General features: G+C 42.0%; 1 protein-coding gene across 2 annotated transcripts in view; it reads left to right on the top strand.

Moving 5' to 3' along the window:
- DIP2B (disco interacting protein 2 homolog B) overlaps window positions 1–26,437 on the top strand; it is a 222,923-nt gene that overhangs the window by 100,664 nt on the left and 95,822 nt on the right. For both annotated transcript variants that reach the window (XM_075851921.1, XM_075851922.1), the window contains exon 2: window positions 11,869–11,940. In XM_075851921.1, the coding sequence (XP_075708036.1) occupies window positions 11,869–11,940 (72 nt within the window). The remainder of the gene's footprint in view (window positions 1–11,868; window positions 11,941–26,437) is intronic.

Consider the following 26,437-nt stretch of genomic DNA (forward strand, 5'->3'; position numbering starts at 1 on the left):
GTGTCGCCTCCCCTGGATCTAGTTCTGATTTTGGCTTAAGATTGCATGCAATATTTGCATCAAAACTTCACTGTGTGAACAAGCCCTAACCGTTATCTCGCTTTATTCTGCCATAAATATGCCTCTTCTGGTTGAGTAGTTAAATGGGTTGGCTGATGAAGACAACCGCTTTACATATTCAATATTGGGGCATATGGACTTCATAGAGGGGGGTCCGCTACCTGTGAACCCTCTCTGAGTCAGAATGGAGAGCCACTAACAAAAAGCGGTTCTCGCTGTGGTGGACCTTGCCATCCATTCAGTTGAATAGTTACCATGTCGCACCCATTTTCCCTGCAGTGGCCGATTACAAGTGATTGCCGGCGGTTTCTGAAGCTGGACCGAGTCAATCTTCTGGTCAACTTCTATTTAAACAAATGATGGGATTGGTAGAAGAAATGATACATTGTAATGACATGTGAAGTGGTCAGTTTTTGTGATTACATGACTTTAGTCAATCACAAAGGATTGTATGTTTAACTATTTCTCGACTTAGATGTTGTTGCAGGGCGATGCTTTTCAATACCGTGATTAGATGGGATTTATTTGTATTGCGAGATATAGGCAGCATAACAAGCTTGTGAAAAATATCAGGAATAATGGAGATTTTTGATTCCCTGCAGCAGATACAAATCAATTAAATTCTGAGCCCATGGAAGCAGTAAGCCTGGACAGCTGCAGGCCTGGATATATTTGGCTCTGTGGTAGGGTTCCCTTAGAAGCCTCGGTCCATTAATGAACGCCCAGTGTCTTTTGTGATAAGGCCGATGTCTGAAACATTTGTGACATGGCATCATTACGAGGCAGATTATCAGATAGATGATGCTGGTAATACCAACATATACTCAACTACCAGGTCTTCTCTGAAGAAACCAGAATCTTAGCTCTCGTAAACCGTTCGATGTTGATAATATTTGTATGGTCTCATTTACACGAGCACATTACCTATGTTTTTCTTCTATATCTGATAATGTACAATCCACATCTAATAATCTATTATTGTCTATATTTCTAGAAAGACATAAAATATATGAAAAACAGTAACACAATACAGGGATTAAAAGTCAATACAGATGAAATGTTGACATAAATGTATAGTAAATCTAAAATTGGGATTCCTAGTCTGTAAATGTAACATTTCAAGTGTGTGGATAAGACGAACGTGCTTTTGCGGCCACAATTCCCACGAAAATCCACGGGAGAATTGCGGCCCCATTCATTTCTATGTGGCCATGCACACGACCATAGTTTTTACGGTCTGTGCATGGCCCGGGAGCCCGCACCACAGAAAGAACGGACATGTCTTATTACGGCCGTCTTCTGCGGTCCTGGCTCATTGAAAATAATGGCCGCGGCTATGTGCAATTCTCGCGATTTGCGGGTGGCTTGCGGCTGACAGTCCGCAGCCGGCCGACCCGAACATCACGACCTTGCACATGGCTACGATCGTGTGCATGAGGCCGAAGGCTAGTTTCATATGTCGATAATTATTATATTACATATTATGGCTGCAAAACAGAACCCCCGCTGGTGTGACGAACCCTAGTGATTTAAGTTGGGTTCACGAACAACACTGATAGCGCGGGTGTTTTATACGTGAGATAGAAACTAAAATGCACCAGTTTTACGTCAGTTACCGTCCTAATAACAGAATATGTATAATACCAGATTAAACAATTTATAGAAACATGCGTTGTGATCTTTTTTTATTAACCATTTCTATTGTGGTGAAGTTGCACGGATGTGGTATAGTGGAGTGTTTAGCTTCAAATCAATGCCTATTAATCTAACTATGAGGACATGGCGACTCGTTAATAATCCATTAACGAAAATGTAAGGGCTTGTCCACACGTAACGGAATTGCTGCAGAAAATTTCTGCAGCAATTCCAGAGAAAATGGCAGAAATTACAGTGCGGAAAAACCGCACCATTCCCTGCAGTTTTAACTGCAGAAAATGGTGCGGAATTTGCTGCGTTTTTCTCAATTCTGGTAGAAGGCGACATCTCCTCTGAAAATGCAGCAATTCATTCCACTTTCCACAGCGGGAATTGACATGCCGCGGTACGAGAAATACGCACCGCAAATTATTTTCTGCAAGGAAATTTTATGCAGCGTGTGGATGAAATTTGTTAGATCTCACCCACTTTGCTGCTACTGTATTCTGCTGCGTATTTTCTGTCCGCGTTTCCGGACGGAAACTACGCAGCAATTTTCCCACGTGTGGACAAGCCCTAAAAAATAAATAAATTAAAGGGCAAGTTGGCTCAGAGATGCTTTTATAATCTGCACCAAAAATAGGTAAAGATTGTGCAACCTTGTGATAAACCGCACTATAGTTTATTATGTTTGAGATTGTAAGATTTCCTCCTAGAAGTCAATAGAGAAGGAGCCTGCCTTAAAACTTGAGCTGTTAAAATTCAGCAAATTCAAATGTTAAAAATACATTTATTAAGGTTTCTTACTTTTTCTTTTATCCTTTGTATTTTAAGATTTTAACATAAAATGGGAGAATAAGGCCTTATGCGCACTTCTGTTGGCAGTCGTATGGCCGCTAATGACGGATCCGTTAAACACGGACTTCACGTGGATGGCTTCCGTGTGCAGTCCGCTGTTTCACGCACCAAATGAATGCAAAGGCCGAGACTGTTCCGTCAAAAACGGACAGGAGTAGGACCTGTCCTATTTTTGTCGGAACGGCCAAACGGTTCCATTAAAACAACGGAAGTCTGCATTATCCATTGAAAACAATGTTTCTGGGTGCTATCCGATATTAAAAAAAATGGATAGCACCCTGAAGAAAATAACTGAATTGGGCATGAGGCCTTCGTGTCAGATTTGAAGCCCAACTTGCTACTGAGGATTGTGGCTGTAAAACCTTAGTCTTGGACTAGAACGTATTCCAGCTTTTAAAGATTTTGACAGATCAGAGTTAATACAGATTACTAAATTTTTATAGATCGGTTTTAGTGTTTTTCTTTAAGTTACATTATCTGAAGGTAAATAACTTAAATTTTACTGTGCGAGAAATATTAAGCAAAGTAGAGATGGGGCGGAAAATTTGTTGCGTATGTCTTGTTTTTTTTTTGCCACGGATTTTCCTGCAGATGTGCCGCGAATTTCACCCGTTGCATTGCAACAGGTTAAATTCCTGGTAATTTGGCAATACCTAATCTGCAGCATGCCCTGGATTTTGCAGAAATTTTTTCCATTACTTGTGAATAGAATTTTGAAAACCCCGCTCACATGTATTTACTGCCATTTGTTGCAGATTTTCGGTGTGGAATTCGCATGAAAATCTGAAAGAAATCCCCCATGCTTCGACGTGGCCTTAAGATCATTGTGCCTGCGGGCTTCAGGGCGGATACGCTGTGTACTTTTACGCACCGTATCCGCCCTGTGTGAACATGGCCTATGTTAGGTGCTCTTTAAAAACAAGTCACCAAAATAGACCCTTTCAGGCATCTTTAAGTGCATACTATATACTAATTTCAAGTCAATAGACGCAAGAGGATTATGGTTGGCACTATTCCACTCCGTGCCAAGCACTATGCTGGGCTCTGTGGTCCCTCTGCGGACTGGAAGGGCAGTGCTCTGTGCGTACAAAGTGTAAATTCCTGTGTAATACAAAAGTATAGAAGAAATGCATGGCACTCGCCCCTTGCGGATCAATGTCAGCTGAGATTGATCCCCAAAGTGTGAGTGCCATGTGTTTCTTCTATATTCTCGTATATACTATTAGCAAGCTTTGCTTCCATCATTTGATCAGTAGCACAGATAGATTTCTTTGGCAATGCTTTATAAATACGTATCATACAAATGCTCGGTGCAAGTACATTGTGTGTCTGACATCATTCACTGGACATATACACAAATCCCTTATTCTATATAGCTGTGCGTTATACAGAAACCCCTTATACAAAGTGCCACCGGGATTCATTGCTGTCAGTACTGTTCTTAAACTTCTAAGCGTTCTTGTTGTCAGTTTTGCTTCCTGTCCCTGCAATTTACAGCAAGTGATTCTGACAGGATATCCGTATTTACCTTCAGATAGAAGTGGGGTTCCTTTCTTTGGTTCCTGACAGAGCAGGAAACTACAAATAAGAAACATTTTAGCTTTTATTAATAAACATAATTCTCTTTCATGTGAAAATAAAACTGCAGAAGATTCATGACAAGTTGCTCCTTTTTTTTTTAAATGTGATTTTTATATAATTTCTCCCATTACAATCGCAAGACTTCCCATGATAAGCTGCAGGGGGTTTACTGCAGGACATTGAGAAAAATGTCAGACTGCTGAAGCCAAGCAGGTTATCGGGACCAAACTGTTGGCAATTCCGTTTTTTTACGAGTTTTTTGGGGCAGAAACCGCGCCAAAAAACTCCTCAAAAACCGCACGAAAATGCCTCCCATTGATTTCAATGGGAGGCAGACGAGTTTTTTTACCACGAGTAAAAAAAACTCGTCGTGGTAAAAAGAAGCAACATGACCCATCTTGAGGTGGTTTCCGCCTCCAAAACCCCATTTCAATGAGTCAGAAAGAGGAAAAAAAAACCTCGACGAGTGTTTTGACGAGTTTTTGTCAAACCACTGTGCAAAAACCCACTGGAGCAGTTTTTGCAGGAGGAATTTTCCTCCTGCATAAAACTCTGTGTGAACATATATCCTTCAAACTGGGCACCTGAGGTTGAAATCTTAGCGGGTGTGCTGAATAAATGTACCACGCATTGTTTAGTCTTTCCATCTTTGCTGACAAATACTTAGGCCTCATGCACACGACCGTAGCCATGTGCACGGCCGTGATTTTCGGGTCGGCTGGGGGCGGAGAGCACCAGCAAGCCTCCCGCATATCGCAGGTCGTGCACATGGCCGTGGCCCATTTTTTGCTATGAGCCTGGACCGCAGAACACGGCCATACACGGTTCTTTCTGCGGTCCGGGCTCCTGGGCCATGCACGGACTGTGGAAACCACAATCGTGTGCATGGCCCCATAGGAATGAATGGGGCCGCAATTCTCCCGTGGATTTTCAGGGTAATTGCGGCCGCAAAAGCACTACTATGCAGTTTAACACTGTAAAAAAAACAAAAAACTCATATCTGGGTATATTACTATTTATAATGGGAGCCTATGAATGACTGATTCCACTGTATGCCTATACAGTGGGATCCGTTACAGCCTTCCGTCGGAGGTATATATCGGGAGATTCTCCCGACACATACCTCTGATACAGGCTCCGTACGAGATATGAACAGAACCTTATAGGGAATATGTTGACTGACCCTTCTATGGGGGATCTGTCAATCCTGTGTATCCCTACCTACCTACCTGCCTGCCTGCCTGTCTGTGTGTGCCTACCCCTCTGCCCTTGCTGAACATAATGGCTCACATTTATTATGCCCCACGTGATGTAGAACAAAACTGCACTCAAATTTAAGACTTTTTTCATCACTCATCAAATTTGAAAAGAAAACTTCGTTTAAGTCAAATTTATCTAGTCAATTCTGTAAAAAAGAAGTGCATACCTACGCCTGCTCGTATCAGGTGTAGATTTAATTTTCTAAATGTACCATGAAAGAAACGAACTGGCACCACCCAGTAATAAACCATAGACTAGTAATATAAGAGGTTCTTTCCCAGTCGTTCCCCGTTTGCCAAGCATGTTGAGCAAAAGGATAGTGAAGAACAGATTGGAGGCACAGTATGGGTAAGCTATACAAAAAATATATAGAATATTGCAGTACAATAACCATATAAATGATGAGTTAATAAATAAGGTCAGTGTGGCATCTAGACACTAAAAGTAGTAATATAAAGAAATATAAGCAGGGTGGCTCACAAACCAGGGGGTAATCCAAAAATCCCATGTGTATCGTCTCTTAAATATTGTATTCTTGAACTTCTGTTCTATTTCACTTGTATTGGTGTCGGACGCACTTGGGAATTATTTCTCACTGTAATATTGCAGGGGTGGTTGCTCTATGTGCACCTACATATTAATAGTAAGTTCTAGACCAAAAATAGGGGGTGGACCATCGTATTGTGAGGAGTCCATGACTGGCATAGAAATGCCAGTCTTAGTAAATGTGGGCCAATGTGTGTCCCTCTTACGGAGTCAAATTCCACATTTGTGCCCGGTTGACCACCACTTTCCTGGCCTTTGATGTACGGTGTGAATCTTAGTGTCTCATGTATGAAACTAGTCACATTGACAAATGATATTGGATGAAATTGCTTGGCATTTATTTGAGTTTACATTGAGTAAACATGCTGTACATCAATGCAAATTAGACTTACGTAAAACATAACACCCGATACATTGAATCAGATTGGGCACGCTTGGGCGTGAAAATGTGCCCAAGAAAGCAAAGCATACAGGCGAAAGAAAGATGTACTTTTTTATAGTTGGGTAGATGGGAATCCTGTCTGTCATTCTTCAGTAAAGCTTTTAATCGAGCTTGAAGTCCATTATGTTCTTTAGCGTTTACCCAGTCGAAAGAAGAAATGTATGACTTGGAATGGTGAGATTTTTTTCAAGTCATGCTGTGGGTTGAGTCAACATCTAGTTGGAGTCTGTAAGCCTGACTTCTAGTATTAGGATACTTTGATAATAGACTGATGTCAAATACATGGTTGGCGAATGAGTAACATTTTACAATCCTTACTCGGAAATCTCTTGTCTCATTATTTAGACTGCTCTCCCGGCCTGCGTCAACTTCTTTTGCTATGACTCATATTTTTGTCTTCCCACTCGTATTGTTGCTGCTTTTTGTCTGAAGTTGTGTTTTTATGTCACAGATAGATCTGTTTGTGGTCCTGCTCCCCGGCTCTTCTTCCTTTTAGTTGGGTGTACTTTTGAAGAGGATTCACACAGTTCATCCACCATTATGTTTTGATTATGCATCGGAGAGACTAAAGTTGGCCGTAGACATTAGATATTTGTCAGACACGTAATCGATAAGTAACCAAATGTGCACGTTATTTCAGTAGAGGGAAATTCTCATCTGTCAGACACATCTGGAGCGCCTGATCTCTGGGGAAAAGTCCAGTTTGTCTGGTCTGTTTACTCTAAATGCAGATTTACGGGGGCTGTCTGGAGGCTTCATAGACAAATGGTGACTAATATCTAATGTGTTCCGCCAGTAATGGGTTTCTTAAAATGAATCTTCAAGCTGGATTAAATTTATAGGGGTTGCCGACTTTGGACATTTCTGTTCCATATTCCCTATTAGGCAATTTGGTGGTAACAGAGGGGTTTAATGCCCGTTGGGTGACCTCTTTATTAGTGAAAGCAGAAAGCACACAATTTTATTGAGCAACTTGCCCCACATCTTTTATTGCCACCGGTTGGTTGGTATAGGAGAAAAGGTTAATTCATGGGTAAAATCAGAACCAAAAATCAGCCGTTAAAGTTGGTGTCCCATTACCCCTTTTCTACATACAGACCCGCTGGCGAGGTCTGTTGTTTTTTCCACGGGAAGCTGCGGGTAACCATAGAAATGTAGTACTACGTGTAATACATAGTTGCACCGTCCCGTAGAGCAGGAGCCCCTCTTTGCAGCAGCCCTCCACTCTGGATAATAAAAGGGGAACCCTGAGTGGGCTCTGCGCCTCCGAAAGGGGTTGTCCCGAGGGGATAACCATTTTAATGATGTTTTCCCTTTTGTTGCCCGGATGCCTATGAGCAGTAGGTTTCTAGTAAACTAGGCACCAGTACGCAGCACATTGACCGCAATTCTTTATTTCCATAGTTTCAAACCCCTCATGCAGCATGGTGCTGCGAATTCTGTTCTGCCGTGGATGTGGTCTGGATTTCATGGCGGATTTCACCTAAACTTTTATGAGCAGTAAAATCCTCATCTACAGCGGATTATATCAGGCTTCAACTTTATTGTATATACCGTATAGAATAAGTAGCTATTCAGCTGTTGGATTCAATACTCTAAGGCCCTATTCACACGAGCGTGTTTTGATTTGCGTCTGCAAAAAACTGGCTGTTTTTCGTGTGTATGACTGTCGTTGTGGTCTCTGTGTGTCTTTCGTTTTTCTCGTCCATGTTTATCGTTTGCAAGCACTTTTTTTTTAACTTTTTTTTCTCTTCTCTGCATTTCTTTAGCAACTGATGCGTGAAAAAGGGACCACACACAGATGTTATACATGTACTGTCCATGTTTTTCACGCACCCATAGACTTCAATGGGCGATTTCCAAGATTGGACCAGAATAGGAGAGTTTCAGGCAACGGATACACACTCCATGAAAAAACACGATGTGTGAATAGCCCCAATAAATTTCATTTGTCCGTGTGCAGTCCGTTATTTAAATGGACAGCACATGGACATGAAATACTCTCATGTGAATACGGCCTAAGGCTATGCTTCACCTCTACCGTTATTTGTGGGAAAAATAGACTAGACATTCGCACAATATCCGCATTGTAAATCCTGTTTTTACATGTGGACTCCGATGTGGATTACTTCGAAATATTCTTGCAAAATCTGCAATCCAGCACGCGGTAGAAAATCCACAGCATGTCCTAAACTTTGTGCTGCTTTTTTTTCACATCTTGTGAATAGGATTTGGAAAAGCCCATTCACATGCACTGTTGTATCCTGACCCGTGGATGTGGTTAAATGCTCTTTCCCTGCTCTTTGTACAACATTAGAATGAAGCAATTTCTTAATTCCCTTGTTGATCACAAGATACATAACATCCTGCCGGAGGCAGAGAAACCCACCGCAGCCTGGATGGGATTGATTGTAGACGCTGACCATGGATCCACCCGTCTACGGAATCCCCTGTATCTCCAGCATAAACACATTGCTCATCCCTGTGCGCAGCAGATTAGCGCCACACGTCCCGTGTGGAGGAAGTGAAAGTTGAGATGACTGGTTGGGCAATGCGTAGTTAGAATGCTATCATATTCCCCCACTTATCTGTGTTTTTGTATGATAATAAGCTCAGGAAACAGGAAATACTGAAGCACCCGGTTACTATTCATTTGCTCATTTACTGCACAAGATCATTTGTTAGGCAGCGAAATCATTTCACAGTTTTATCAAACGGACTTTATCATGTAAAATTAATAAGTGATATATTGGCAAGGGAAATTAGTTTCTTTAATGAGTCATTTCAGGAGGCCTCCATAGATTACAACCACCGATGCAGGCTAGCCTGCTGAAATAAAGAAATATTTGTTTTACGTTTTTATGTCATGAAACATTTGCCCTTTAAACAAGCACTCAAAGGGTCGAAAGGTTTGTAGGTGTCTATCAAGGGTTAAACTAGTGAGGACACTCACTCTACAAGGTCCGCACACCAATTCTTTGTACCAGTTGAATCTATAGATTTGACGCTGCACCCAGTCTGGCAGAGAGAGCTTTTATGGGCACGCGGCAATGCCTGTCCTGATGATTCAGCAGGTATGGGGAATCTGTGTACACGTTCTCTGGACTCCTGGCACCGGGGTAGCGTTCTGCCCTGTGTCTATTATGATAGGTTTATCTACAAGTATTCCGTCTTTTTCAGGACATAGGCTCTTTAATCATTCTGTGCACTGCAGTTTTTCCCTATCTGGGAGGGACCTATCGCACTGTTCATCCTGAGCATTCTGGTTCATGAAAAAAATGGCAGAAATATAAAACTAAAGGAATTCCTGGGACACAAAGGCTGAACAACTAGAGAAATAAGAATATACCACAAAGAGACAAATAAGAGCCTTTAACGCCAATGTATATATAAAAGTTTAAATCTTTATTACACAAACACTGTAAATAATTAAAATTACATAAAGAGATACATCCCCCTGAGGAAGCACTACGTGGCGAAACGCGCGTCGGGGTCTATGCAGCGGAGCGGACACCACCTGTCTATACGTACCTGACCCTACCTATGGGTAAGCCTGTGACTTAGCAGTCATGTTCTGAGTATATCACTATCTGCTATGATATGTATTGCACCTCTGCCTACTTATAACCTGTTACCTATGGAGACGTTTTTCTCTTTTCTCTTACTTTTGAGGAATGGTGTACTACTGCTATGATGATCTGTAATTAGATGCTTACTGTAATAGTCATATAGCTACCCCTGGATGATAGGTAGCAACAATATTTGGTGCGGTCTCCGCTTATTATACTAGAGTTGTCTCTTTATGTTATTTTAATTATTTACAGTGTTTGTGTAATAAAGATTTAAACTTTTATATATACATTGGCGTAAAGGCTCTTATTTGTCTCTTTGTGGTATATGGATTATCTTAGAGCTGCCTAGATGATATGGGGGGACAGTTGTGGTGTAAACAGCTCCCAGCCCTTGTTACAACTCTGTTTGGAGTCTATATATTCATTCTAGAGAAATAAGAAGCAGTGTAAGGCCTCATGCACACGGCCGTGCCCGTAATCACGGGCCGCGATTGCGGGCACGGCCGTCCGCATTTTTGGCCCGTGCTCCCTTACAAAGTATGGGAGCATGGCCCGTAAAAAGCAAAAGATAAGACATGTCCTATCTTTTGCGGTACACTTCTACGGCTCGGACACCTATCTGTAGCGATACGGAAAGGTGTCCGCGGCCAATAGTACCGAATGCGTCCGTAATTGCGGACCGTATTAGGTCTACTATTACGGATAATTTTTACGGCCGTGTGCATGGGGCCTTACTAAACGTTCGACAAACTTCTGACATGTCATAGTGAAATGTCAGTAGTTTGGATTGGTGGGGGTCCGAACATTGAGACCCCGACCAGTCGCTAAAACAAAGCGCCAGAAACACTCGTGTGAGCGCTCAGCCGCTACGTTTCTGTTCGGCTTTTTCTGGAAATCAATATATCGGAAAGTCTATGAGCCCATATGCCGATATATCGGCTTTCTGGTAAAAGCCGAACAGAAACGAGGCAGCTGAGCGCTTACACGATTGGTGGGGGTCACAGTGCTCGGACCCCCACCAATCCAAACTACTGACATTTCACTATGACATGTCAGAAGTTTGTTGAACATTTAGTTACTCTTTAATATGATTATTATAGAACTGATTACAGGAGTAGTAAATATAAATGCACATATACGTTTTAATGTGTCGAGTTAGGGCTTGTCCACGCATAACGGAATTGCTGCAGAAAATATCTGCAGCAATTCCGTTGAAAGTAGCAGACTTTACGCTGCGGCAGAAATGCACCATTTCCTGCGGTTTTAAACGGCAGAAAATGGTGCGTATTTTGGTGCGTTCTTCCTCAATGCTGGGACATGGTGACCTTTCCACTGAAAAACACAGCAATTCAGTCCACCTTCTGCAGCGACATTCTGCGGTCCGAAAAATACGCAGCGCTGGTGAATTTCTGGTCGGAATATTTACGCAGCGTGTGGATGAGATTTGTTAAATCTCACCGACTTCGCTGCTATCGTATTCTGCTGCGTATTTTCCATCCGCAATACCGGACGGAAAATTCGCTGCAATTTCTCCACGTGTGGACGATCCCTTAATGCATGGAAACTGGTCAATTGCATTGCACATAACATGTATTTGTAGTGGTGCAATATGTATGTAGTTCAATATGTATGTAGTTCACCAATCTGCATGTAGTAATACAATGTATGAGTCGCCTTCTGCTTGCGTGTGCAACTCAATGACACCCTAAGAGACAAGTAGAAATGCCCTTGTGTTGCATATTTATTACCCGCTGTCAATCATACAGTCCTTGGGGTTTACATTGATTTGGATGTGGTGATACTTCTTCTATGGTAATCTCGTATTTGTATTCTGTAGTTTGTATTTTTCCATGTGGTTGGTGGGTATTTGACATTGATCTTTTATTTACCTACATTCTGTGCTTTTGTTTACAGGGGATATTACACAGAAGGGCTATGAAAAGAAAAGGGCAAAACTTCTGGCTCCTTATATCCCTCAAACCCAAGGTAAGGTTAGAACTTTTTTTTTGTATAATTTATACAAATCCATTCCTGACGACAATTTCAAGCAGAGCAAAATACACCGTGTATTCAATGGCCAGCGGTCTAGTAATAAAGTACTCGATCTCTACCCCTGACTGAAAAATGGTGCAAGAGCTTCGTTATAAGTGTTGCTCTGCCAGCGTGTAAGGGCTTGTCGTAGCGGAATTGCAGACGGAAAATACGCAGCAGAATACAGTAGCAGCAAAGTGGGCGAGATTTAACTAATCTCATTCACAAGCTGCGTAAAATTTCCCACCAGAAATTACCCTGCAGTGCGAAAAAAAATTACCGCAGCATGTCAATTCCTGCTTTGGAAAGTGTCCGGAATTGCTGCGTTTTTCAGAGGAGATGTCTCCATCTCCTAACATTGTGAAAAACGCAACAAACTACACACTATTTTCTTCCGTAGAAACCGCAGGAAATTGTGCGTTTTTGCCACAGCAGAATATCTGCGTTTTTCAACGGAATTGCTTCAGAAATTTTCTGCAGCAATTCTGTTGTGTGTGGACAAGCCCTATGAGTTCTTGGGCCCCAATGCAAAAACAGGGCCACCTAGCTTTACATGAATTTTATATTACTGGTATCCTTGTGTGGCAGAGAAACTGTTGGGTTGCCTCAAGCAGCAGTTCCCAGGTGTGACTGTAACCTGAGCATCTCAAAATGCACACAGTGATGTCACTGCACAAGAATAATTCTTAGTTATGTCACAGAACTCGGATAATGTACATCATGATATATCACCGCAAGGATGTCACAGTGCAAGTATAATGAACGTAGTGATGTGACGGTGCATGTATGATATCACAATACAGAGATAAGAGAAACTGATATTTCTGCACAGGTGTAATAAAGATTGTGATGTCACAGCTCTGAGGTAATGATTAAAGAAAAGTAACTGCACAAGTATAATAGTCACTGAAAGGGTTGTCACTTGTACAGAAATCATGTCACGGTGCATCAAAATACAGAGATGATGTACAAAGTGATGTCACATAAGAGGAATGACAAACAGTGATGTCACAGAACAGGGATAATAGACGCTGTAAAGTCATAGTATTGCACACAGTAATTCCACAGCATCGGGGATTGTGACATCACTGCTAAAGGCTAAACACCACATTGATGCCACAGTATGATAAATGCAGCATCATATTAGCAGGGTGATGTCATAGTGCAGAAATAATAAACATTTGTATTAACATGTGACAGAGGGGACAATGGGTTTTTTATGTCCTAGGGCCCTGGTACGACTAATTTCTGCACTCCTTATACTTATGCCCCAGGTGTCACAGAGCTAGGGTATCCTGGCACACGTTATCGCTATAAATCCCTGGTCTTGAAATAAAGTTCACACGGTGGATTACCATAGCACTACTTCTAAACTAAATGTATGATCCCCCCTGTTTTTTATATTTTTACTTTTTGAATTGCCCTCCCTTCCATAGTTCAGCTTTTTCATTACAACAAACCTTGGAGTACGGCCAGTAGTAAGATTACAGATACACTGCTGAAGTTGTTAACCCTTACACTGTATTCATACCGATATCTGTGTTATGGACTTTGAGTAACAAAAGTTATAAATTGTACATTAATACCAAATAATTGGTTTATACTTTGACAGCATGCACTTTAGTCTAGCTGAAGGTTATGTGCCTTGCTAAATAGATTTTCTAGTATTTTATAGATTATTATTTGTACATTTATCTGTGTCCATGATTATTGATAGAAACTCGGGTATGGGATTAATGGCCAAATTAAGCTGGTCATGGATCCAATTTCTTTTATATGGGAAGGCTCCTTGAGGAGGGGGCTTTCCCACAATACAAATTAATTTTACCATGGAAAATGCTTCGTATCGTGTGATATATTGTGCATCTGCATTGCCATTGGAATCAATAGGATAAGTCAGCGATGACCCAGGGAAATGCAACCCAGCTATAGTCGGTAGTGGTACTATTTAAGGGAAAAGGCCAAAGGGGGCAACTCTTCTTTACCTAGCACCCCACCCATCAGATATATGCAGAGTAGAGGGAGTCCATTATAGATTGATTATTTGCATGTGGCATTATTTAAATGTGATGTATCTAAAGTCTGTGAATATGTAAGGAACAAACGTTTAGCCTCCGTGTCAATACTGGAGTCCCGGGTATGTACCGAGCGTTACCGGGCACCAGTGATATTTGCTGTTCCACATTGTGATCCTTGTAACAGAAATGGAAAAAATCCATTGTATAGATCTACATCATCCACTACTCACACAGGTCTTAATTTCCTTGTTTTTCTATACTAGTCCGCTGAAGGAACTCTATAAATGTACAGCTATTCGTAATCCTATTTGTTGCTTCCCTTCAGTTATTCAGCATATGGTGGGAAAGCTATTTTTGTGTCTTAAAAATAGCATTTGTTGGAATACATTTCCTTCCATTAACCTCTGCATCTAAAGAGGTTTTCTTGGCACCCCAGTCTTCAGTGTATAACTGAATAGGATACTACAGGGTCTGGTTGTCGTTGTCTCCTGTCACTTGTGAATTGCTTCTACAGTTGAAGGAACTTTTTTTTTGTTTCTGCATGGTCCTGCCCATCCATTCTTACTATTACTTTACACTCCAGCTCCGGGCCGGCTCATATATATATATATATATATATATATATATATATATATATATATATATATATAGGCCTACAAAGTCTGTGTCCTCCAAGGGCCCACATGAACCTGGAGCCGGCCGGAGCTGGAGTGTAAAGTAATAGTAAGAATGGATGGGCAGGACCATGCAGAAACAAAAAAAAAAAGTTCCCTGTGTGATCAAAGGCGGACATTAATGCTAGTACAAGTGTCAAGTGGAAGAGTTTCTCATAGCAACTCACCAGACTCCAGCTGTCATGTATCTGCACTGCAATAGAGGCCACTTTAGTCATTCTTGGAGCACCCCTTAATATTTGCACTGCATTATTTGCTCTAGAGGTAATCGTGCAGTGTAAATGCTATAAAAAAATGAAACCAGTTCCGGCACTGTGACGCGTACTCATGGCTTGTGCCCGTGCGAGGATAACGGTGATTGACAGCCACACTAAAGGCAGAGATCAGCGAAACTTTCCCATCTTGGCTGTTTAAACCTTTTAAAACCACAATCCTCGCTGATTTATTGAGGGGTTGTCTGATTATAAAAAAACATTTCCAAATAATTGATTAAAGAATTCTGCGCTAGTAGAGAGGAGATGACCCTTCTCTATTAGCTAGTGGACAGCGACTACATTATAATGACAGCCCATTCATTTAAATGGGAACGGTGTAGTGCCTAATTTCCCATGTGGTGGCGCTGCAGGGAAATTGGACTCTCATTTTTTGTTTCCGTCGTAGAGGTTTTCAGCAGCGAATGTCCTGTGATCAGCTTATTGTCAGGAGACGGCAAAGCCTAAATCAAGTCAGGTCTATTACACCACACAGGGGAAGTACTATACACATATATATGACTTCTGATACACATAAAGGACACAACCCAATAGGATACTTCCACTGTGTGTGGTTTTAGATTTAAGTTATATCGACATTTTAATGGTATACACTAAAAACGCTGTATTCACATCAGATATAACATACAGACAAACAAGTGTATTAAAGTATTAGGACTATGAACCTCCGTTGTTGTGTCTGTTATTTAACTGTATAAGCCCGATAGCAAGGGTGCTATTACTAAATATATTTCTCAATCCAGGCGGTTTATAGCTACTAAGACATATTGGAAAATGTCTCTCTCTTCCCACTAAATCCTGGAGGCATTCCTCCTATTAACACACATATGGATCTTCTGGAGGCATTTCTCCTATACAAATATAGGCGGACACCGGCCTTGTTCACTGCCTGCTTCCACTATAGCACCCTTGAGTTGGCTAACAGTGGTTGGACATGGACATTTGTAAACTAAAAATAAAGTCTCCATTCAGCCTCCTTACATGTTTCACTTCAGGAGAGAACGGCTGTAATAAATGGCGGTCCCCATAGAGGTTCTCAGCAGGAAATGTCCTGTAAGTAGCTGCGTATCGGGAGACACGTCTATTGAAAAGGGAGGGTTACCACCTATGAAGTGACAGTGGGACTATTTACACAAGGGAGTCAAAGGAGCCCAGAATGGTCATGTAGCGCCTGTTGGGGCATAATTTTTTGCTAGAACAGCGGCCTATGTATATTACATATAGGGGCACATTTGAAATAAATCTTTGTGTATACAAATCTGTCTTCTGATATGTCATAAATTTATGGCACAAAATGGTTTTGGTGACAGTCCAACCAATTGCTAGAATGAATCGGCTGTGGCGTCTTTTACTGGGCCGCTATAGTGAATGGCCTGACAGCGTCTTTTCAGAATGACGCAGAGAAAAGACAATGTCAGAAAATTGATTTTCTCTATTCAAAGAGCATCTGTCATGGCCGATAGTTACAATATATAAATTAATCTATTCTCTTGGGAAAGTTAAATGAAGTTGAAACTTACTAAAAATAATAAAAATGACAGAATTACTTTTCTCTGCATTTGCGCAATAATAAACAAAAATCATTCTCCTGGTCCTTGAGGCCAAACTTTAAATTGCCGCTGTTCTATTTATACTTGGATGTTGATCGCTTGTGAAAAGGGCTGCGTACTTACAACGAGAATCATTCAGTTAGATGAGCGCTATGATGCTAAAAGCTGCAAAGTACTCGCTCTACCGATTTGGATCTTGAGCTCAGCCGTTCCATTGAACTAACTGATAATGGCAAAAATGAGGGGAATCCTTTTTTTATTGTTACGGTATAATTGTTCTAGTATTTATCAGAAAAACACTTGAAATCACAGTTCTGGTTGTCTCTGCAGTTGCCAGACCTGTTGGCACTTTAGGGGCACTCGGCATTGTAAATATTTGCATACTTCAATATGTTTAATCTTTTAACTGCCATCTTACAGTATGCCAACACGGGCATCATAGCAAGGATGGGACTGTAGTGTGTGAGCTGATACACATTACAGGGAGTAGAAAAGGTCTTTGTGAAGGCTTTAGGCGGAGCGTAGTGCCAATAGTTGTGTTTGGTTTCTTTTGTATATACCAGTGTATATTTCTCACTGTAATATACATCTGTTCTCGCATATGTCAGCCATTGAATATCTCCATTATGAAGTCCAAGACAGGGCATTGTAGAGTGAAGGACGATGTTATTCGACTTATGTCAATAACCTTGTAGAAAGATATGCAGGGAATCTTTTTGGAACTGAGAATGGGTGGTATCCGGGAACCGCAGCTTACCGCGAGCGCGATAACCAGTATGTAGTGCAGTGAAAGGGAAATCCTGGCTGGATGACTTTGCGTGGATTGCAAGAGAAAGAGGAGCTCCCCGCAGGATTAAATGGCCTCGACCTTCACATCAGACTTACATGTGCCATACAGTGTGTATACCTGCTGTGTCCAGACCTGGATAGGAGAATGTTCTCCTTACTCTACTATACGAGCAGAAGACATTATACAAGGGTGCACATATTTTTGGGTTTGCAAGCTTTTCCTTCTCTTAAAGTGAGGATCTAATTTGCAGCCAGAATTAATATTAGCCAGAAATATTCTCTCTAGCCACTGAAGCAATCCGATAACCTACAAGGAATTTCCATTTTTATTCCAGTTGTCCAGCAAAACCATCAACAGACACAGGTAGTTTTAAATCTGTCTGTGTTGACACTACTGTTGACGGACTACAGGCTGCTGTAAATAGCAGTCTGCAGACAAGTTTGAAGGGAAAGCACGGGCTACTTGAGTCCTCGAAGTCCTATCTGAGCATTTCTGATATGTATTATGTAAAGATCCTGACGAAAATGAATGGTCTGCCATCGTGAGGAACGTTTATCCTCCAATATAAGCGGTGCAGAGGTGGCTATCTCATGTCTCAAGCTTTAGGGACTTTCCTTCACCAAATTTTCTATGGAAATAGTTTTCATGGGACATTGAAAGGCGCAACAGGACTATGATTTGGGTGATCTTTAAATTATACTGCTGTGGGTCAGGGCCTCCAGGGAAGTCTTACCTTATTACTTAGAAGGATATGTATCGCTAAATCAGTGCTGCTGCCTCTTCATTCTCCGGGTTGGTGAGGGTCCCGGCAGTCGGATCCCCACCGATTGCAAAGTGATGGCGTATCCTAGCAATGTGTGATGGAAATAACACTTTGTTTATACAACATGTGCTTCGTATTCCTTGGAATGACCAGTGTGCCTGAAGACCAAAAGAGAAGTTGGCTTGATGGTCGAGATGTTGGCTGTGAAGCAACGTCATATGGGCTGGGGCCTCCAGTAAGTCTATCTCAAGGCACTTCCGTGTGACCTTGACAAGGTTACATCGCTGTGTCCAAGGAATGTTATACCCGCTACATATCACAAGCAAATTGCTGCACTGACTGGTTTCAGATTCACTTTACACTATATAATTATCCCTAGAAGATCCTGAATATAGCACCCATGGAAATCTATAGGACTATACTGTACCTCTATTTGCCTCCGATTTCACGTATGATTTTCCCTCACTAAGGCCGAATTCACACGGCCGTGTTCTGTCCATAATATACGGACCGAATGTCGGCTGCATTTCCCAGAATGAACACAGTTCATAGAGCCGGACTCCTAGAATCATAGTCATCCATGATGCTGTGAGTCACTGCGTCCCTGTGGGACTACTGTCCCATAGTGAAAACATGATAACATTATGGGGCAGTAGTCCCCCGCGGCGGCAGGGGACTCCTAGCATTAGAGAAAACTATAATGCTAGGTGCCCGGCTACCTGAACTGTGTTCGGTCTGGGAAATACGGCCGACATAGGATCCGTATCTCACAGACCAAACACGGCCGAGTTAATCTGGCCTTTTTCTGTGAGAAGCCTTGAGAAAAGAATAGCATGCTATATATGTAGTCCAGAGAATCCTCCACAATGAATATATGGAGGGGGTCACAAAACACGGTCACACATTCACTGTCATTGTGCGATTATTTGTGGTTTTCCACAGGACTGCAGCTAAACCCACCGAGCTCTCTTGGTCTGCTCGGTGACGTATCATGGTACATAAAAGAAAGGGTTAAATGGTAACCATGATATATATATATATATATATATATGTGTATCGTACATATATTCTCACTGCCCATATATGAGTATGAAGAAGCTGACGAGTGACATCTTTTCTGCAGCAGATCACACCAGGGTTGAGCACTTCCCTCCAGCGCTGGAGATTACTTCTAGCCACTGATTTGTGTCTGGCCCATTCTTTACCACACAGCGTGATACGGTGTCATTGATTGTGGTTGTCGCCTGGGCCTCGCTCACACAGCTTTTTCACCTGGATTCTTGTCTACTGTGAATGGTTTAGTAGGTCACCACCATGCAGTGTCATATTGTTACAGATCCTGAAACTGGGTTCATGTCGAGGTATCACGTCTGTCATTTAGAGGAACTCTCTTGTATGCCGTCTGTACCGGACACTTGCTTTGGAGTATTTAGAGAAGGGTTAATCCTATTACTTTTATTTAGGGCCATGCAGGTAAGAGTACATTGTATTATTTTTACAGTAGTTTCCAAGCCAAGCATCCGGAGTGCTACAAAGCACAGCTAAGTGGGGTGTACATGCAGCTTATTGTGCTCTTCCTACCAGAGGCTATATATGTAAACTAGCTTGCCCTTCCTCCAATGCAGACTTGGGCTACAGTGACTGAGTGCATTCTGGGTTAAGGTTCTTTAGAAATTCTAGGAAATACTGGTGCTCTGAAACAATAAAACTGTAATTCTGCCACCTAGTGGTTAAACTGTAGGTGTGCATCATGATATTGAATCAATGTAGGAAAATAAAAGAAGGGCTTTGTCCATTACAGTGTACACCACACCCGACTTCCATGCTTTTTCTTCTCTGACTCTGCTGCGAGTGCTTTATGGCAGCACAAAAAATACAGTCTCTAATTCTCGCTTTCAATACTGTGGTTTCTGTAGAATGAGGCTGAAGTGATCGTTGTTGGCTCTTGCTGGGGTTTTTTACTGTATTCTTCTGTCTTGTATCAATATTGGTTTATGGTTTAAACTTGGTGGCTTTGTTTGAGCTGTGTACTAGCCGTCCCGCCAACAATCATCATTTTGCCCAAAGCTGCAAATAAGGACCTGTTCACATCGCGTTTTGGCCCTATGTTTAGCGTGCACGTTGGGCGCTCCCTACATTTACACTGAACGTGTCCATAGGGCTCCATTAGTCCGACAAAGTCCAATAGAGTGTCCTTTTGTCTTCCGCTGGTATTCATTGGTATACGTTTTTTCTGGAGGATGGAATAACGTAGTATACTACTCTATTCCATCCTGAAGAATCCCACAAAAAAAAAGTATACCGTGCGGTATACAGGTTTTTTATCTTGTTTTTGTTTTACATGGGAGACTATGTGTGATGGGTGCGTGATCTCAAAGCCCCTAACGTCACTGTGCACATATGGAAAGTGACGTCAGTGGCTCCCTCTAGATGTAGAAAACCTGGCCAGAGCGCTGCTGACTATCTGGCCGGGGATTCTTGCATTACAAAGCCCCTAACGTCACTGTCCATATATGGACAGTGTTGTTAAGGGCTTTCCCAAGACCGGAGTCCCAGGTCAGAATTCTTGCGCTGCTCTAGCCAGGAACGCCATAGTTGAGACATATGGACAGTGACGTCAGGGGCTTCCCTAGGTTCATCGCTTAAAGTAACGCTGTGCCTGTGGAGTTTGGGCGATGTATCACACTGTATGCCTATACATTGTGATAAGTCTCTTTCTTTGGTTGGAGGTATACATCAGGACTTCTCCCGATGTATACCTCGGACGGATGGAAATAACGTGATGTAAACGGCCTCTAAGCCAATAATATTAGATCTTCAGACGCGGTGCTCTTAAAGGGGTTCTAGGATTAGAAAAAAAAAATGTCTGCTACTTTCCAAAAGCCGCACCACACCTGTCCATGAGTTATGCCTGGTATCGCAACTCAGCTTAATAAAGTGAATAGGGCTGAGCTGTAATACTACACACAACCTGTACACTGGTATGGTGATGTTTTTGGAAGAAAGCAGCCATGTTTTTCTAATCCAGGACAACCTTAATTGTTTATCCAGGCACAGCGTCGTACATTTTGTTGTGGTTGTGGCTGGTACTGCATCTTTGTCACATTTAAAGTGACTCTCCAGGCTCCCCCTTACTAGGGCTTTTTTACCTCAGAATATGTGACAATTACGTCATCTTTTTCTCACTGATGGTTTAGTAATCTGTACTTTATAATCATTCTGCCCTTTCTGTCACAGAAATCGTCTCTCCCTTCACGGACTTCCTGGTGAGCCTGTTGTGAGGAGGCCTAGCTGCAGTGTGGGGGGAGGAAGCAGCAGTGTGAACCAATGACAAGACTGTGTCAGGCTCCATTTACAAAACTGTAGCTTCCCTAATGGAACTAAGCTAAGCAGCACCCTAGCAGCAAGCATTGAGGAAAAAAAATAAAATTAGTAAGCATCAACTATGTGTTCTGACTTGCATATTATTTTTATGCTCACTACTGGACAGTTGCTTTAATTTACTATACCTATATGGAGAGCAACCAAAAGAGTCCCAACACTATTAAATTAGATCGAACCCATAATTGCATGTAAAGTACTCAAGGGACTGAGCAAATAAGCTGATGGTGCACATGGAAGTAACGGTGTAAAAACCGCCACTGGAAACAAAAACCTAAAAATCTGAGTCTGACAGACTCCGATTTTTAGGTTTTAGTTTCATTTAGTAGATTTGAGCTGCAGTACCGGGCACAGACACAACCAAATGTACAGCACTGTGCTTGAGTAAACAATGAGGGAAACAGTCCCTTCGTGCAGCTGATCAGTGGGTGTGCCAAAAGTCGGACCAGCACCGAGTAGGTATTGAGTGCTTAGCTTAAAGATAGTCACTCAATATTTCAGTCCTGGAAAACACCTTTTACTTTCTAATATACTTTGTGTTTACATTTTTTAGCTCTCTGCTTGCTGTCAGTAAATGGAAACTTTCTTTCTTACCTGCAGAGACTGAAAACCTGTACAGTCCTAATCCTTACAGCAGTTCGTTTACTGTGTTGTTTTCATTCTAAGCAGTCCTCTGTTATCGCTACACTAATGCCTCTACCGTGCCAGTAACTGCAATGGTTGCCCGTTTACTGTAGAATTTAATTGAAATGTATTCCTTTCACCCACAAATCTCTCCACAGTGCTGCACCTCCTTGTATCTCCTCACTGATCTCGGTCTATCACCCTACCCGTTGTTTACGTCGTTCTAATGATCTAAAGCCCTGTTCACATCACGTTTATAGCCTTCCGTCAGAGGTATATTTATGACAGAAGGCTGAAATGTATCCCACTGTATAGGTATACAATGGCATATGTCACCCAAACCACCCGGGTAGGGCCTTAACTGAAGCGATGTGCCGGGGAAGCTACATATATGAACAGTGATGTCAAAAGCTTTTCAATGCCGGAGTCCCCGGCCAGACCATCGGAAGCGATATGGCTGGTAACTCCAGCTCTGGAGAAGCCCGTGACGTCACTGTCCATATATAGACAGTGACAGTAGGGGCTTTAATATGCCAGAATGCTCGGCCAAACCGTCGGCATCGCTCTGGCCGGGGATTCCACTCCTGGAGAAACCCCTGACGTCATTGTCCATATATGAACAGTGATGTCAGGGGCTTTCAACAACTGAGTCCACGTCCAGAGCATTGGAAGCGCTCTGGCTGGTGGCTCTGGGACTGGAGAAGTCCCTGACGTTACAGTCCATATACGCTTCGATGCTCTGGCTTTAAAATGAAAAGCCCCTGACATCGCTGTTTATATATGGACAGTGACGCCAGGGCTGCAAACCTCGGGCCGAGCGCAGCCGGATTATCTTCCTGGGGACTCTGGTCCTGGGGAAGCTCCCCGAGGTATATGATTAAATGTATACCTGTGACGGATGCCATGCAGTGGCCACACGTAGGCTTCCTTGTTAAGAAATACAATTAAAAATTAATAATGTATGCCGTGCGGGAGTAGCGCTGCCTGCTATGGCTTTCCATCATTAAAAAAATAGAATAAAAAAAGATGTTTACCGTTGTATACCTGCTCGACGAAGGCCGAATCCTCTTTTGGCCTCCGTCAGGGCAATGGATCCCTATTAACATGTTTAGTGTGTACTTACTAGTGTCCTTTACTCCTGACCACAGTCCCCGTGTGTCCCATACCAGGAATTGAAATCTGACGTGAACATTTTTCTATATCTTCCTACGTTATATTTTCTATAATTGAAAGCAGGCTTTTGTTTCCAATTTATGATTTAACCCCTCCATTTCTTTCCACCATAACATGGATGAGATTCCCTATGTAAAAGGGGGCACTTTATTTCTTATGGTATAATTCATAGAAATTCTGCATCGTGGCTAGTGAAGTGAAGTGAATGGCTTCTTGGCATTCTGTGTACTTCTTCCATCATATGATCTTATCAGTTCATTCACGCTATGCAATTGAAAAACAAATTGAAATGATCCTAAAGCATGTGAACAGTTGCTTGATGTCTGATGGAAATGATCCGTGCCATGTTGATAATACTGGAACACATGGGCGATTAAAATCTTGTGGATTAAAGCTGTTGTGGTACGCTTGCTGTAAAACCCTACATATATTTGGCTTGAGGATGTTTATAGACACCCAGTCATTTCTCTACAATGCGACTGGTCTTGCTGTATTTAAAGACTATGGCCACCTTGATCGCCTCTTTTTCTTCAAATATTAAGTAACTTTGTAAAAACTCTTGATTTTAAAAATATCCTTCTGTTTTGTGGATGCATCTCCCATGCAGACCTTTGTGCACACGGTTGGCGCTGCTGCAGGTCAATGGTTACAGACTAAGTACAAACGCTATGTATAGCCTGATCCGACAATCATATAGGCCTCCGCAATGTAGAGGCATTTGTAGCCAGAGCTGGTCAGGTAATCTTTACGGAAGAACAACTACCGATGTACATTTCTGAGCTGACACCAGCAGTTGTCAAGGCCACACCCCCTTCTGTTCAGTTGTGCTGTGCAGCTATTGGCTGAAGTTATAGAGCACCAACATCATTGCTGAATGCCTGTCCCTGTTATAGAGCTCTCCACTGTTTTCCTGTGCATGTGGATGCCCGGAATATCACTTTAAGGTCACGTTCACACTGCAGTATTTTGGTCAGTATTTTGCATCTGTATTTGGAACCCAAAACCAGGAGTGAAACACAAACAGAGGAAAAGTATAATGGAAAGATTTGCACCTCCTCTGTATTTTGGACCAACTCTTGTTTTTGGCTTTTAATTACTGAAGTAAAATACTGACCAAAATTTGCAAGTGTCAAAGAGGCCTAAAGTAAGTGCGATAAGGAGGTTATAGCCACTATTATTGTTGGTGGAGGAATACCCCCAAATGCAAAACCAGAACTGATTAAAAAAAAATAAAGTAATAATAATGTTATAAATGTTTTTTTTTTTCTATGTTTTTATTCATATATACTTTCTTTCAAAACATTTATACACAGAATTGTGTACCTGTCATTTTTCATTGCAGATTGTTCCTTATGGCGGTTACACGGCATCTTTTATATCTTCTGATTCTCTTTGCTGAACTAATTTGACGCCAGTACAGAAAATAAGTTCATTTCAGGGTCAGACCTTATGTTGTCTGTAATCCGTTAATACATAAATACTAAGGGTTAGAATAGGATTATAAAAGTAACATGTAATGGTGTAACGGTATGCGGAGTGCAGAAAAACCAAATTCAGACCAACTGCCGTGCACTTGGCTTGGTTTTGGAAATGTTGGATCGTGATTCCTGAATACTTTTTTTGTTGTTTTTTATCATTCAAATGTTTTAGTTTTATAAGCCAGGCAGCAAGACTTCATCACATTTTGTATTTAAATCTATCTATTCAGTTTTAACTCCTTAATAACCAGGCCAAATGACAAATGTGAGTACAGCTAACGTCTTTAATCTGACACTTGATAATCCAGAAAGTCTGATAATCTAGCAGCGTTTGCAGCACATAACTGCAATAAAATATGGATTTTTCTTTGGTCTTTCTGAATGTTCTCCTTTTACAAGTCGTCCAGAAAATCTATGAAGTCACGAAGATGCGCCAGATTAAAATAGTTTTACTGTATTTAAATATTAATCTGATTTTGGGAAAACCCAAAAATAATGTTAAATGCTATAGTTTGTCTGATGTGTAGATAATTGTCATTTCTGTACACTTTAATTATTGGATATATTCCATTTTCCAATGGATATGGAATTCCAGTACTTTCAGTAAGACACTCTCTTAGGCCTCATGCACACGACCGTAAAAACTCCCGTTATTACGGGTCATAATCACGACCCGTAATAACGGGCTCATAGACTTCTATTGGCGACGGGTGCTTTCCCGTTTTCTCACGGGAAGGTGCCCGTGCCGTTGAAAAAGATAGAACATGTCCTATTTCAGGCCGTAATAACGGCACGGACAGTCCATAGAAGTCTATGGAGCTCTCGTAATAACGTGTGGCTACATGTGTGCACCCGTCATTACGGCAGCGTTGCTAAGCGACGTCAGTAAATAGTCACTGTCCAGGGAGCTGAAAGAGTTAACTGATCGGCAGTAACTCTTTCAGCACCCTGGACAGTGACTACCGATCAGTATAAACCTGTAAAAAATAAAAATAAAAGACGTTCATACTTACCGGCAACTTCCTGCTTCCTCCAGTCCGGTCTCCCGCCCGTTGCCTTGGTGACGCGTCCCTCTCGACATCCGGCCCGACGTCCTGGATGACGTTTCAGGCCATGTGATCGCTGCAGCCAATCACAGGTCAATCACAGGCTGCAGCGGTCACATGGACTGCCGCGTCATCCAGGGATGTCGGGCTGGATGTGAAGAGAGGGACGCGTCACCAAGACAACGGCCGGGTAAGTATGAATTTCTTTAACTTTTATTACAGAAAAGGCTGTCCCTTCTCTCTATCCTGCACTGATAGAGAGAAGGGGCTGCCGATTAGTGCAGTGCTATTTTGCCGCCAAAAACGTGCTCGTAAATACGGGTGGAATACGTGTGACACCGGACCCATATTTACGGGCACGGGTTCGTAAATATTGGTGCAAAACGGGTGGAATACGTGTGACACCGGACCCGTATTTACACCAGTATTTACGGGTGGGAAAAAATACGGTCGTGTGCATGAGGCCTTAGATCTCTATTTACATAGTATGAGAAGTTAGGCCAGGATTACACACAAACTTTTGATGCCATTTTTGGTCCACTTTTTATAGCCAAACAGAGGAGTGGACACAAAAAATGGAGATGCATTAGTCTTTGCTTTATACTTGCCTTCTTTTTGGATAAACTTCTGGTTTTAGCTTAAAAAAATTGAACCAAAATCTGCACTAAACGGTGTGTGTGAGA

Source organism: Rhinoderma darwinii, chromosome 2 (genome assembly GCF_050947455.1).
Source record: "Rhinoderma darwinii isolate aRhiDar2 chromosome 2, aRhiDar2.hap1, whole genome shotgun sequence".
Classification (NCBI taxonomy): Eukaryota; Metazoa; Chordata; class Amphibia; order Anura; family Rhinodermatidae; genus Rhinoderma; species Rhinoderma darwinii.